Source organism: Marmota flaviventris, chromosome 2, assembly GCF_047511675.1.
Source record: "Marmota flaviventris isolate mMarFla1 chromosome 2, mMarFla1.hap1, whole genome shotgun sequence".
NCBI classification, from domain to species: domain Eukaryota; kingdom Metazoa; phylum Chordata; class Mammalia; order Rodentia; family Sciuridae; genus Marmota; species Marmota flaviventris.
In genome coordinates, this window is record NC_092499.1 from 182,258,997 (window position 1) to 182,274,990 (window position 15,994).

Sequence of the window (15,994 nt, forward strand, 5' to 3'; positions counted from 1 at the left end):
TTAAGGCGTTTGGCTGCTCCTGGGAAGTGGGCTGGACTGTGGGCTGAATCCCTGTAATTCCACTCCGGTTTTCGAGGTGTAATAAGTGGGGCTACAACATCACCATCCTATCAGGAAGAGAGAACTGGAATTAAAGAAAATCCAAAGCCTGGTGTAGTGGGGTACACTTGTAATCCCAGTGGCTCAGAAGGCTGAGGCAGGAGAATCGCAAATTCAAAGCCAGCCCCAGCAACTTACCAAGGACCTAAGCAACTTAGTGACAACCTGTCTCAAAATAAAAACACAAATAGGACTGGGGATGTGGCTCAGTGGTTAAGGGCCCTGAGTTCAATCCCTGGCACTAAATAGGGCTGGGGACATAGCTCAGTGATGAAGAGGGGAAGGAAGGAAGGAAGGAAAGAAAGAAAAGCCAGTTTCCATCATTTCATTTCTAAATCTTAGGCATACATATGTCCTTAATGTCCTTGGCTTGCAGGTAGATTGCTTCTGGATATATTTTTTCTTGGGAAATTCCAAATTATATATGCCCTGTGCTTGGTCAACTTGAAACACTACAGTCCTAAGCAGATAAGGGCCTTCATGGAAAAAAGCCACCAGACCTCTTTTCAAAGATGGGTGGAGGCAGCACACTGCTGCCTGGGTCCAGGCACATCTCCTCTGCACACTTCCACGAAACACAAACTCTATCCTGTTTCCAGGGGAATGAGCAGTTGCACTGGTTTCTTGCTTTTCTCTTGCCTGGTCCCTTCTGAAATAAATGACCTAGGTCTACAAAATGGCAAAAAAAAAAAAAAAAGAGGAAGGACAGTATGTACCTGAACTTGAATTTTTCTCTGCAATCAAAGTTTTTAGCTGGGTGTGGTGGCTACTCAGAAAGCTGAGACAGCAGGATCCCAAGTTGGAGGCCAGCCTGGGCAACACAGCAAGGGCCCATCTCAAAATAAAAGCAAAACACTCCCACCCCCCACCAAAAAATAATAACACCAACAAAAAACCCTCTAAATCTGGCATAGACTCCAATCAAATGAACCCTTCACTCAAAATGAGGTTGGTCTCAAAGTAACACCATGGCCTGAATGCAGACAGCATAAGCAAGGCCCTCCAAACCAACTGTCTTCATCTGTTCTAGAATGTGTGGGTGGATTCTCTTTGGTTATAGGAAGGTGTACAATCTTTGCGAGTCTCTAGTACACTAGGGACAGGATGCTTGAAGCAGGACACCTGCTCCTCCTCTACTGATCTGCTCTCAGATTCTCTTCTCCTTCCTCCACTCTGCCTTCATCTAGGGGCTCTCGTGCTGAGCACCTTCCAGCCTAGGTTTGACCAATGGGAGACTCAGTGGGAGACAGGAGGTGAGAGGACAGCAGAGGCGAGCCATTCCCCCTCTTCTTTCTGGCATGGCAGCAGTGGCCATGACCCATCTAAGCTTCTAGCTTCTGCCAGGGCCCCAGTTCCTGGACCTTCCTGCTTGCTCTCTGGGTCTTTCCTAGGAGGGGAGCAACTTCCGCTGTAGCATCCCTGTCCTCAGCTCATTCTTTTATCTCTGCCAAAACTTTTGAATTTTATCTTCCACGTTAAATTCCCTCTGTTGAAACTATAATGGATCTGACTTGACAAGAGACTTTAATTGACTTGACAGCCATTTAATTGCCATAATGTCACATAGGAAGACCTATCTCGAAATTGGCATTATTTATCTTCAAACTCCCCTTTACTACTTCCATCACACTTCCTTTTTCTAACCATCCTGATTTCAACTCTAGTGAATTTTATAAATGCAAATTTAGAGATGTCACTCTCCCTGATTTGATGGCTCCTGGTTGTTCTGGCTCACAGGACTGCAGAAAGCTCCAGACACCTCACACTTGATCCTCCTCCTCTGGTGCTTTGAGACATGCTCTCTCCCCTCTTCTGGCCCATCCCCATGCTGCCTCTGCCCCCAGCCTTTCCAGAGCAGAATCTTCTCACTCACCCTTCAGATCTCAGTTTCTAAGCCTTTTTTTTTTTTTTTAACATTTTTTTTTTTTAAGATATAGATGGATATAATGCCTTTATTTTGTTTTTTTATTTTTATGTGGTGCTGAGGACCAAAACCAGTGCCTCACGCTTCTTAGGCAAGTGCTTTGCTACTAAGCTATAGCTCAGCCCTCTAAGCCCTTCTTTTCTTTTTAATTTTTATTTATTTATTTTTTTAGTTTTAGGTGGACACAATATCTTTTATTTTATTTTTAATGTGGTGTTGAGGATTGAACCCAGTGCTCCGTGCATGTCAGGTGAGCACGCTACTGCTTGAACCACCTCCCCAGCCCTAAGCCCTTCTTTATTCAGTTTTTTCCAGACCAATGAATTATGGCTAAATCCTCCTCCTTTTTTGTGCTGAGGATCTGCACCAGCCCATGCTGAAGCACTTCCCATGGTACTGCAATTGTTATCTACCTGGATATTGTTATTCCCAAGAGTAAGACCTGTGGGACTAAGTAACTATGTCTGTCTTAGGTACTTGTTATGGTTTGGATATGAGGTGTACCCTGAAAGCTCATGTGTGACACAATGCAGGAGGTAAAATGATCAGTTTTTGAAAGCCATAATCTAACCAGATGATTAATGCATTTGATTAATAATTTGAATGGATTATTGGATAGTAACTGTAGGCAGGTGGGGTGTGGCTGGAGGAAGTGGTCACTGGGGGCATGCACCAAGGATCATATATTTTCCCTTGCTCTTCTCTCTCTCTGCTTTACCTCAGATCCAGAGCAATGGAACTGACCGATCATGGACTAAGAGAACTGTGAAACCATGAGCCCAACGAAACTTTTCCTCTTCTAAGGTGTTCTGGTCAGGTATTTTGGTCATAGCAACAAAAAATTGACTGACATGGTGCTGTTCCACCCCTGGTACCTACCAGGGCCTGCCCCCCCCCCCAAAAAAAAAAAAAAGTACTCACACTGAGTGAATGAATGTACCTAGATTTAGGGGAGTTATCACCACATAACCACCCTTTCATAGTCCCTTGTCTCTCTGCTTCCAAGTTCTAATCCATCTTTGGCTAGAATTTTCAGTGGTTTAAGTTTTCTTAGCTGCTAGAGTACCTGAGATGGACTGACTTCCTTATTCCCTGGGGCCTTGCTCTACAACCACATAAGATAACAAACACACAAGTAAATAATTCCAGGAACAAGATGGGTCTTGAATACTCTCAATGATTCCATCCCCACTGCACACAGGGAAAAGTCCTCAGCCTATCAAGGGTGCTCCATAATCTAGTCTGTTTTCCTACTTAATCTTGCGCTACTGAACAGTAAGAATCTTCTGCTCTGGTCAGAGGGGTCTCCTTATGCTTCTCTTGGACTGCCAGACACATCCTGCCTGCTACAGCCTAACACATCCAGCTCTGGGGTTGACCGGCTCCTCCCTTCTTCACAGGCTTCCCTGCAGCTCACCTTACCCTTGGAATCTTGGCTGGATGAACTGGTATCATGCCTCTGGCACTAGACAAACTGCTGGCTTACTGAGCTAATCCTCCATGTGGGACCCTGTGTTCTGCTCCTTTAAGCATCCAACACAGGGCAAAAAGACCAACGCTGGTTCTGTGAGGGAGAGAACTAGTCCAGGAAGTAGAGTGCTACTGTCCACCTGCCCACCTAGAGGAGCACAGAAGTGTGCTGGGTGGGCAGGGTTAAGGGCCCCTCCAGGAGTTTACAAACAGAGTGGACAGTACAGGACCATTATGCCACTGGAGCCTGAAGACAGGCACTGGAAAGCTGAGCTAGTCCCTGAGGTGAAGCTGCAAGTAATCAACACCCTGAATGGACGAATGCCCTAGTATATATGGACTCAAAGACCCACTTCTTTGAAATCTCTAGCCTATGGTCTTCAAGGCCACCTATCTCTCCTCTAATCTTATCATACAAACCCTAGACAACAGACCGGTAGGCAACCCTTCTCTTGGGGATCCCTCCTGCTGCAGGACCTCTGTTTTCTTTTTATTACTTTAATGAATCCTGTTTCTTTGCTTTCATCTTTCGTGTCCATGGATCTCATTCTTTGAATTTGTGACACAAAGAACCACACTGACCCTTGCATCTCACTACCAATTACATTCAGTCAGTCAACATACACGGAGTGACCACTCTCTCTGTGCTGGTCGCCTCCTCCATGTCAGTCAATTTTAACAACATTCTCTATAGGGTTGGCAACTGTACCTTGGTTCTTCCATCTCTCTATTCTCATTCTAGAAAATATAAAAAGTTTATTGGCATACCAAATTAACCACATTGGGAACCCTGAGCTTGAAATAGCAAGTTAAAAAACCTGTTATTGAGCAAGGGGTAGAGCTTAGAAATAGAATTCTTGCCAAGTACACTTGAGGCTCTGGGTTTGGTCCCCAGTATTGTCAAAAAAACAATAAAACAAGTTATCAATTTTATGTGGCCTTAAACAAGTTAACTACTCAGCTGTAGAAACCTTTAAAAGATGGGGACACTATGACTCATCTGCCAGGGTCATTGGGAGGCCTGGATAAGACAACTAGTGAGACTATTATATAGCACTATTCACAGGGCTGGGGATGTAGCTTGGAGGTAAAGTGCCCCTAAGTTCAAGTCCCAGTACGAAAAAAAAAGCCCCCAACTTTTCAGTAGATGGAAAAGATTCCTATGACTTTCCTTAAAAATTAAAGAATGTAAAAAAAAATAAAAGTAAAAATTTAAAGAATATGCCAAGTATGTCAATAAGGTCATGTACCTTTGGCTTGCTGAAGTTGTTGATTAAACACCAATGAACGAAAAGTTGTCGTGCAGCAAACAAACTCTTTTCATCTTTCTTCTTACAATACACCCGAATCACCTGCTCTGCAAATTTCTCTGGTAGAAGCTGTGAAACCTATTTAAGAGAGAAAAGATTTCACTGTCACCTTGAACTCATAAATTAGATGTGTCAGCTGTTCCCCAGGTGCTTGAGCATCCCCCCGCAACATCCCCCACACTGGGGACTGAACTCGTGGCCTTGTGCGTGCCAGACAGGTACTCTGCCACTCAGCTATACCCCCAGCCCTTTTTATTTTGAGACAGGGTCTCACTAAACTGCTCAGGCTAGTCTCAAATTTGTGATCCTTCTGCCCCAACATCCCAAGACTGGGATTATAGGTATATACCACCATCTCTGGCCTGAGCACTGTTTTTGAGGTTTATTAAAAGTACTATATATTGGGGCTGGGGATGTGGCTCAAGAGGTAGCATGCTCGCCTGGCATGCACAGGGCGCTGGGTTCAATCCTCAGCACCACATAAAAGTAAAATAAAGATGCTGTGTCCACCTAGAACTAAAAAATAAATATAAAAAAGTACTATATCACTTTGCAGTTTTATCCCAGTTGTAATCCAAAGAAAAATTTAAGCTGAGACTCCAACCTTGCAGCATCCATCTCCCACCAGAATCATCACTTGACCTTTAAACAAAACACTGCATTATCACTGATGTTTAGCAAAAGGGAAAAGCTATTGTTAAGATGGTCTCATCTAGATATGCTTTTAAAAAAAAAATAGTTTTAGTTGCTGATGGACTCAATACCTTTATTTTATTTACTTACATGTGGTGCTGAGGATTGAACCCAGTGCCTCACACATGCTGGATGAGTGCTCTACCACTGAGCTACGACCCTAGCCCTAAAGATAGACTTTAATAATAAAGATAAACTAGGCTGGGGTTGTGGCTCAGTGGTAGAACATTTGCCTAACATGCATGAGGCACTGGGTTCAATCCTCAGCACCACATAAAAATAAAATAAAGATATTGTGTCCACCTAAAAACTAAAGAATAAATATTTAGCATGGACTTTAGAATCTTACCTGCACGTAAAATGCAATTTTACTATAAAGGTTTGCCAACTGTGTACCACTATAATGGTATTTATTTTACATAAGTAGTTACCTGACTTTTATCTATACTGACGGTTCTGCTGAGGTCACTCTTACAATAGAAGCGAACATGATCAATTGGATTCTTGTCTTTCATCCCATAATCCATGTTGATAACCTTAAAGCAATAAGTAATCACATAATCATAAGAATTGAATTTACGATCATTGTAAGAAATAGATCAGAGTCCTCTGGGGGTTCAGAAGTAAGAATACTAGTAAGTTGCCATAGGGTAGAATAAAAATAACTTTAGTGCATGACCAGCTACAGGAACTTGGTTTAAAAACTTGGGGGAAGGAGGAAATATATCTGCATGTTCAACATATTATAAAGTTATTCTACTATGTGATAAGACACTGGTAGACACTAGATATATCACATTTTTTATACAATCCCAGCCACCACAGACCATGTGGCCTAGACTGAAATTGAACAAACAATTAAAAAGTTACAAAGCAACCACATCTGTTATATGAGCTACCAAGAAAAGCAAAGGATGCTTTGAATCTTTCTAACAGTAGACCTAAGGTATAAGGTAGCCTGGATGCTACCAAATGACTGGAAATGTTTTCCTGGGAAAGTGGCTTTACTCAGAGGGCAGTATTGAACCAGGCCTACCATGGTAGGAAGATATTTCTAGGAAGAACAAACAACTCCAAAGCTGCAGGGCCAGAAACTTCCTGATGGATTTAGCACCAAAGTTATTGTTGATCTTGGCAAGAGTAGTTGTAGTATAATAATGGCGACAGAAGAAAGATTTAGGAATAAGTGAGAAAATAAAAAATAAATGAAGACAACTCTTAGATGTCTGGCTGTTAAACAGAGCCAAAAAATACAGGTTGAGCACCCCTAATTGGAAAACCCAAAATCTGAAACTTTTTGAGTACTGACACGAAATTCACATTTTTGGATTTTGAAACATTTTGAAATTCAGATTTTTGGATTAGAATGCTAATAAATGCAGTAAACGCTTTGCAAATATTTCCAAATCTGAAAAATTTTGAAACCTGAAACACTTCAGGTTTTCAAGAATTTTAAATAAAGAGTATTCAACCTGCACCTGGAAAAGGATTTGGGACCCTCAGAAAGGTAAGGAGAGGGGGCTGGGGTTGTGGCTCAGCAGTAGAGTGCTTGCCTAGCACAGGTGAGGCTCTGGGTTCGATCCTCAGCACCACATAAAAAAAAATACATAAATTAAAGATATTGTACCAACTACAACTAAAAAATAAATATAAAAGAAAGAAAGAAAGAAAGAAAAAGGTAAGGAGAGACAACTTTCAAGAATTTTACCCTGAAGGGCAGGAGAGGGATTAAAAGGAGTGTGGTATTTGGAATTTTCTTAAGATCAAAGACTGTCTAACTTCTGATGGGAAAGTCCAAAGGAGGCAAGAGAGAAGTGAATAGGTTCCACAAGAAGTGATGCACTGTGGAGGCTCTCCAGCTGCTCTGCTGGATGTGGTGGCACCAGCCCCATGAGGTTCCTAGATTTTCATTTTTAATTTATACAAGGTCTCACTATGTTCCCTAGCCTGGCCTCAAACTTCTGAGCTCAAGTGATCCTACTGCATCTTGAGTAGCTGGGACTACAGACACAAACCACCACACCCCATAAGACTTTTAACAATTTAAAGTCAATTAACATTGAATACGATAAAAAATTTAGTTTTTCAGTTGCAGCAGCCATACTTTTAAGGGCTCAATAGCCAGCAGAGACAGGAAGCAGAGATGCAGAACACTTCTGTCATTACATGAAGTTCTGTTGGGCAGTGCTACTCTAGAACTAAGTAGAAAGCTTACCTCCTAAATCACTAATAAGGAAGACATTTCCACACTGTAATAGAGGTAAAGCTAAATAGAACTGCAGGTGGAAGCAGGCTTGCTTATTTAGTAATGCAAGATGAGGGAGCTCTGACTAAATGGCTTATATGTACTTTCTCTGAAATAAGGATCAAGGTTGGGTTATACACTAAGGGTGAATACACTTGGGATTGGGGAGCATGGGTGGAACTCTGAGAGGAGTAAAGACCATTTGAAATAGTCATTATGGAGACTACAGACTGCACTAAGCCTGCAAAAAGTACAGAGGTTGTGACCTTGCACTTACAGCAATGTAGTGAATGTCTCCAGCAGCATGTGTGTGCCAGGTACAGGTAGGGAGAAATTTAGATTCAATTCAGGTTGTTAGGCTATTACGTTATTCAGCCTTTTGCTAGGTAAAGAAGTTGAAGGAGACTGTAGAAATCAACCAACTTAACAAATCACAAAATCCAAGTTACACTGGAGGAAAAAGAGAGAAAACTGACAAGCTGTCAGTACAAGATGAGAGGAGGCCCTGATGAGCGAAGAATAAGCAAATGGAGAGGAAAGGGGTTTGTGGGCAAAACACAGGATGTTTAAATTAGTGATTTTATAGAGAGGGTAGTTTTGGTGAAGTGTTGGTGAAGTTCAAAATATAATCTGCTAGAAGTGAAGTAGGTGAGGTCTCTGAGGACAAAATGGAGAGACCGAAGAGCTGGCTCCACGCAGAGCAGGAGGCCGCCCAGGACAGTGGCAGAGACGCAGGAGAGGAAGACCCTGAGCTGCGCCAACAGTGTCAACTGAGGAGAAAACAGATGGCTGGTGCAAGAGGATCACACCTTTAGGACGGATTCCTGGAGTGGGATTTCTGGGTCAATTCTAATACCAGAAAGGCTTTCCGACTTGGTGTTTTGTACCAGTTTACCCTTCTACATTCACATACTTCTATTATCCCAGAATTTTTTATCACTTTTTGTTTTCACAAGTCTGAAGTTAAAAAATAAATGTTCACTGCTGCATCAACTTATTTGATTATTGGTAAGGTTAAGTCTAACAGCCATGTGTACATCTTCTCCTATGTGTGGGCCCTTTAAGTATCTCTGGTCCTACATCCATCTGGACACCGCACTTTGAGAGAAAAACCAGATGGGAAGTTGAGGGACGATGAGGATTGCCCACTGCACTAAGGACAAGACAGTCCCTCGAGGAAAGCAGTGAGGGCAGGGCAGGCAGGCAAGAGCCCAGGGAAGACGTTCTGGCAAGTGAAGTCTTTCAGAGTCTGAGGAAGTCAAAATAAGAGATCCCTTTATTTCTAGTGGAACTTCCTCTAGATAAACAGGAAACTGCAGCTTGACCTAAAGATCCCAGGCACTTCACTATGAGCCAGTGGGCTCATGGACCACTCATTTACTCATCTTATCCTTTGCCAAAAAGAATGACATGGATAGACTGCCCTTCACTCAAGGATTTGCCAGCAGGAAAGTAACAGAGGAGAGGCTTAGGGAAAAATAAATAAAGGAAACACTGTCCTCGAATTTCAGAGGAGCAGAACTTTAAAAAGCATTTCCTATAGAAAAAATAACATAAGAAAGCTATTTGGCCTTCTCATCAGATACAAGAAGATACTGTGGCCTCTATGAAAATAAGAATTAAAAAAACTAAACTTTTTCCTTTGCATATTTATGTAGGCAATTTCAAAAACTAATTGGCATGTTGTACTTCTGTGATCAAAGATATTTTTTAAATCAATATACAGTGTTCTATTAATCACATGACAATTATATTAAAAATACTGATAAAACAGCACAAAGAAAATTTTAAAACCAGTAAATAATGTTGGTTCTGAGACCACAGGTGATTCTCTTCCTTCCTTCTTTCTGTATTTTTCCAAGTTTTTACAACGAACATGTACTAATTTTATAATGTGGGGGAATTGTGCCTTTAAAAAAAAATTCTTCATTTAGACTATTTGGCCAATTACTTACATCCACTATGAAATCTTCAGCCTTCATTTCAGCCTCCAGGAATATACCATCAGGTTTAGCATCAGCAACCTTTTTTGGAAGGTGTTCATAGTCTTTCTAGAAAAGATGAGATTACCATGTTAGAAATCCAGTTTTGCATCATTTAGTACTTGTGCCACAAACAAGTTCCTTTTCTCTGGGTGCAATGGTGCAAGCCTGTAATCCAAGCAACTCAAGAGGCTGAGGCAGGAGGATGACAAGTTCAAGGCCAGCTCAGCAAATTAGTGAGGCACTAGGGAATTTAGCAAGACCCTGTCTCAAAATAAAAAATAAAAAGGGCTGAGAATGTAGCTCAGTGGTAAAACATCCTGGATTCAATCCCCGGTACCAAAGCAAACAAGCAAACAAATAAACAAGGTTCCCTCTCTAAAAATGACATTCCATACCAAGTGTAGGGGCACATGTCTATAATCCCAGTGACTGGAGAAGTTGAGACAAGAGGATCACAAGTTTGAGGTCTAGTCTAGGCAACTTGGTAAGACTTGATCTTAAAATGAAAAAATAAGGCCGGACACAATGGTGCATGCCTGTAATCCCAGCGGCTTGGGAGGCTGAGGCAGGAGGATCACGAGTTCAAAGCCAGCCTCAGCAATGGCGAGGTGCTAAGCAACTAAGTGAGACCCTGGCTCTAAATAAAATACAAAATAGGGCTGGGGATGTGGCTCAGTGGTCCAATGCCCCTGAGTTCAATCCCCGGTTACCCTCCACCCCTAGGAAGAAAAAAAAAAAAAAAAAAAGGCTAAGGATCTAGCTCAGTGGTAGAGTGCCCCTGGGTTCAATCCCCAGTACTGAAAGGGGAAAATAGCAACAAAAAGTTACTTCATTAAGAAAAATGTTTAGAGTTGGGCAGGGTTCATGCCTGTAATCCCAGTAGTTCAGGAGACTGAGGCAGGAGGATTGCCAAATTCAAAGGCCAGCCTCAAGCAATTTAACAAGGACCTAAGCAACTTAGTGGGATGCTGTCTCTAAATAAATAAATAAAGGGCTGAAGATAGGGCCCTGATTTTAATCTCTGGTACCAAAAAAAAAAAAAAAAAAGTTAGTGCTATCCCTAACAATTATAGAATTATAGCTCTTACCAATGCTGTCCTATTAAAAAAATAGAACAATTTTCATAACAAAACTTCACATTTAAAAAAAAAAATATGACACTAACCTCTTAGTCAAACAAGGGGAAATAAAATCTAACCCAAGAAATGACTATGAGGTAGGGCATGGTTATCAGTTGACTCATGTATGGCTTTCTGGCAAACAAACAAACAAAAAAACCTTACTAAACTGGAGGTGAAAACAGACATTTGAACTAAAGGAGAAGGCGAGAGCAATTACCTCTCTCCAGGAAACTGCTTACTGAAGTAAAAAATATGACCTCTCCAAGTTCACTGTTTATGTTATCAGTAAAGTCAACAGCAGGCTATTATTAGTAATTAAGTTTTTTTTAAAGTTGTAGATGGACACAATAGCTTTACTTTATTAATTGATCAATTTATTTATTTATGCAGTGCTGAGGAGCGAACCCAGTGCCTCATGCATGCAAGGCAAGCTCTCAACCACTGAGCTACAACCCCAGACCAGTAATTAAGTTTTGTAGGGAGACAAAAATCATAAAAAAATTTTTGACTGATGGACGTTAATACCCCCCAGCCCTGGCACTGTTTTAAGGGTCAATGATAGTTAAAACAGATCCTCAGAGACTCAATGACACTCATACAGGTACATTATTTTGAGGGTCCTTAGATATATTCCCTTATGTTCATTTTTCTGTGCTTGGATCTACTCAAAATCTGAGGACCCCCGTCTTCCTGGATGAGAGAGAGAAGGTTTGCAGTCAGGCCTGGCTTTGAATCCTTGTTGACTGGTGCACATGAGCCAGTTATTAACCTTAGCCAAGACTCAGTTTCCCATACAGGACAAAGGCCTAAGAATACTGTGTTGCTGTGAAGACTAAATGAGAATAAATACAAAGAGTTTAGTACCGAGCACGGGTATTTTTTTATTTTTAAAAAATATTTATTTGAGGCTGGGGTTGTGGCTCAGTGGTATAATACTCGCTTTGCATGTGTGAGACCTTGAGTTTGATCCTCAGCACCACATAAAGATAAATAAATAAATTGTGTCCATCTACAACTAAAAAAAAAAAAATTATTTTTCAGTTGTAGATGGACACAAGACCTTTATTTATTTATTTTTATGTGGTGCTGAGGATCAAACCCAGGGCCTCACATGTGCTAGACGAGTGCTCTATCGCTAAGCCACAACCCAGCACCTTCCTGCGGCACTGGTATTTTGACTGATTAATGGTTTCCTCTTGGAGGACTGAGAGTGCAATAACTTTTCACCAACGGGAAGATGCTTGATAATTCAACTTACCCTTTCAATCTTCCTTGCTTCTCCTGGCTGGGTCTCACCCACATACTTGTATAGATTACGGTATTCAATATTTTTTAAAACCTTTTGTGCTGCATCCAATTTGGGATCAGAAGAGTATAAAATCTCCAGAAAAACGTTATCTGCAAATGTGATGAAACTGCAGTCATATTAAAATGAAAGAGCAAGGGCTGGGGATGTGGCTCAAGCGGTAGCGCGCTCGCCTGGCATTCGTGCGGCCCAGGTTCCATCCTCAGCACCACATACAAACAAAGATGTTGTGTCTGCTGAAAACTAAAAAATAAATATTAAAATTCTCTCTTTAAAAAATAAATAAAATAAAATGAAAGAGCAAGATTTAAAGACATGTCTACCGCTCTACTCCTGAAATGGTTTCAAGAAGCAATTCACAAATGTAGGCACATTAGGACTCTAGCAATGTACTTAAAAAAAAAAGAAAAGAAAAATGTTCCAGTTCGTGTTTTCTCTCATAGGATGGGAACTAGAGAGAAAAAAAAGGTGTGTGTGTGTGTGTGTGTGTGTGTGTGTGTGTAAATCCCATAAAAATAGAAGGGAGGCCAGTAGAGAGAGAGTGTTGGGGGGAGAAGAACTGGGGAATGAAATTGACCAAATTATAGTTATAATGTGCACATGTGTGGATTTGAATCCTAATGTTACATATAATTATAATGTACCAATAAAACCTGTAAAAAAATGTTCCAGTTGAAGACTTGGATTTACTTCAAGGTGATCCAGTGCATGGGAAGGAGAGAGATAAAATAAGATGGCACTAGAGTTGACTGATGCCTGTCAAGCTTGGGAATGGGTACACAAAGTAGATTGATTTATTGTTGTTAGGCTTATTTACAAAAGATAATTATCCCTATATATACACAAATAAAATTACATCTAGGATCTGCTTCAAAATAGTCTCATAATTTTTATGGGAGTGGGTAGATATGGTGGATAAAAGTAAAATTGTTATGTTGATAACTGTTGAGGCTAAGTGATGAATACACAGAATTTTGAAAATTTCCTTCATTAAAAGTTTTTTAAAAAAATATGGACACAATATATTTACTTTTTTATTTCCTTTATTTTTATGTGGTGCTGAGGATCGAATCCAGTGCCTCACACATTCGAGGCAAGTGCTCTGCTGCTGAGCTATAACCCCAGCCCTGCTTTTTTTTTTATATATATAATGGAGAATTTTAAAAAAAATATTTATTTTTTAGTTGTAATTGGACACAATATCTTTATTGTATTTATTTTATTTTATTTTTTATATGGTGCTAAGGATCAAACCCAGGGCCTCACACATTCTAGAAGAGCGATCCACCACTGAGCCACAATCCCAGTCCCCATTAAAAGTTTTTAGCCAGGCTGAGTGCAGTGGTGCATGCCTATAATACCAGTGGCTTGGAAGGTTGAGGCAGGAGGATTGCCAAGTTCAAAGCCAGCCTCAACAACTGAGTGAGGTCCTGAGCAACTTAGCAAGACCCTGTCTTAAAATAAAAAATATAAAGGGCTCAGGATGTAGCTCAGTGGTAATGCATCCCTAGGTTCAGTCCACAATACTATACACACACACACACACACACACACACTCAGAACAAGAAACTCAATACTGATATAAAAGCATTATCTAACATATAATCTACATTTAAATTTGTTTACTTGTCTCAGTAATTTAACTTAAGGATTTTTGTTGGATAGAGAAATCAATCAAGTATAAGGATAATATTAGGGGGTCATGCTTTTTATGGATTCTCTTAATCTGGAACTAGATTTGTTTATCAAAATGTTGACATTTAGAAAAGTTCAGGTAGTTGTATTATAAAGTATTCTGTTACCATGAATGGTTATGCTAAATTTTATCAGTCAGTAAACAGTAGTAATCTTCAGATTTTTCTAGTAATTTCTTCTTCTTCCCTCCCTCCCTCCCCCTTCCTTTCTCTCTCTTTTTTTTAGGGTGCTGGGATTGAAGCCAGGGCCTCTAATGTGCTATGCAAGTGCTCTACTAAGTTACACCCCAAGCCCCAGTAATTCATTTTTACCATATTTTACAGAAAGTATCAATCTACAAGGGGTTAGAAACTTTAAAAGTTGGTTCTTCAAAGACAGTTTGAGAAGATCTGGTTCAGTTTTGTTCTGGTGGTGGGCTGCAAACAGAATCTATGCATGTTGGAACAGTAGGACCTTGGGAAGCACCTGGACAAGCAGCAGCTTTTGTTTTGTTTTGTTTGTTTTCCTATTTTGGTGCTGGGGATTGAACCCAGGGATGTTCTACCATTGAGCTACATCCCAACCCTTTTTATTTTTAATTTTGAGACAGGGTCTTACTGAGTTGCCAAGGTTGGCCTCAAACTTGTGATCCTCCTGCCTTAGCCTCCTTAGTGGCTGGGATTAGAGGCAAAAGCCATATCTGCTTCTTAGGCCACTTGGCTTCTGTTGTTTTTGTCCATTTTCAGAAATTCTCATCTTTCTACTGATTCTACTGATGGCTTTCTAGTTGTATTTTTAGTTGAACAGAGTCAATTTTGTGACTTGCAACCAAGAACTCTAGATTGAGACAGGAGGACCGCAACTTCAAAGCTAGCCTTGACAACTTAGTGAGGCCTACTTTTTTGCTTTATTGATCTTTATTTCCCAATCTACACTTTCCAAGCTTAAAAAACTAGCTGCCACATCTTCACCTATTTTCTCTCACCCTAAGCTGCAGATATTGTTTCTGCCAAAGTATGGAGAGATATTCCTATCATCCCATGTTTTAGAATGAAAATGATGTTGAAAGTTTTTTAGTAGTCTAGTTTTGTTATAAACTAAATAATAATGAATTTTGAATACTTACTTTCCAAGTATATATTAGGAACTCTGCCTCATTAAAGCATCACTACAGAACTATATGCTAGATAGATAATATATATCCCCGCTTCATATTCAAGATTGAACCCAGTGCCTTATGCATGCTAGGCAAGCACTCTACCATTGAGTTACATCCCCAGCTGTATACTTTCTTTTTATACATGAGGAAACTAAGGTTCAGAGAGGTTAAATCACTTTACTGTGGTTGCCTTGTTACTAAAAGGCAGAGATAAAACTCAAATCTAAGAATATATAATCATATAGGAGGGCAAAATATATTTGAACATTTGGAAAATAACCCATTTGCAACCCAGGGACAGCTTACACTATCTAGGAGATGGGCCATCTATGTTATCTTCTAGTTCTTACCTGTTAGCTTAGTGAAGGCTTCCATGTCATCAATTGCTGTAGAAATGTGGTATTTTTTTCCTTGAGCACCTGTAATCTCTATGTAGGGGTCAGCTTTGAGGAGAGCATCTGTAATCCTAAAGTAGATTGTGTGAAAATTACTTAGAAAGCTTTGAATACTTACTTTATGCCTCACTGAAGGTTATCTTTCTACTTTAGAAAAATAAAATCTTGAAGTACAATGTTCTAAAGATACCTGGTTCTTTTTTGTTGTTTAATAACTTTATTTGTTTATTCTTTTTTTTAGGTAGTGCTGAGGATCAAACCCAGGGCCTCACACGTGCTAGGCAAGTGCTCTACCACTGAGCCACAATCCCAGCCCCAACAACTGGTTCTTGATTAGGGTTTTGGATACCACTATCTTATTTAACTTTTCTAATAAAAAGACAGGCATAATCAGCGCCAATTTTACAGACACAGAAATAATGTAATTTTCCTTTAAGCAAGCCAGGAAGAAGCAGTGCCAGGCTTTGAACTCAGATCTCTCAGGCTCTCTTGATTAAAAAACAAACTTTTATTTAAGTATCAATCACACTAACATGATAAAGAATATGTAAAAAACAGAGGTAAAGATAAATTTCTATGGGTTAAAACACTCAATTTTTTTTGTGCTGGGGAT

At 40.2% G+C, this 15,994-nt stretch overlaps 1 protein-coding gene across 1 annotated transcript in view; it reads right to left on the bottom strand.

The window, feature by feature from the left end:
- Positions 1–15,994, bottom strand: part of Samhd1 (SAM and HD domain containing deoxynucleoside triphosphate triphosphohydrolase 1) — a 49,227-nt gene that overhangs the window by 1,998 nt on the left and 31,235 nt on the right. The window contains 6 exon segments of the mRNA XM_027945281.3: positions 1–107; positions 4,744–4,881; positions 5,928–6,032; positions 9,697–9,792; positions 12,106–12,245; positions 15,337–15,452. Coding sequence (XP_027801082.3) covers positions 1–107; positions 4,744–4,881; positions 5,928–6,032; positions 9,697–9,792; positions 12,106–12,245; positions 15,337–15,452 — 702 coding nt within the window.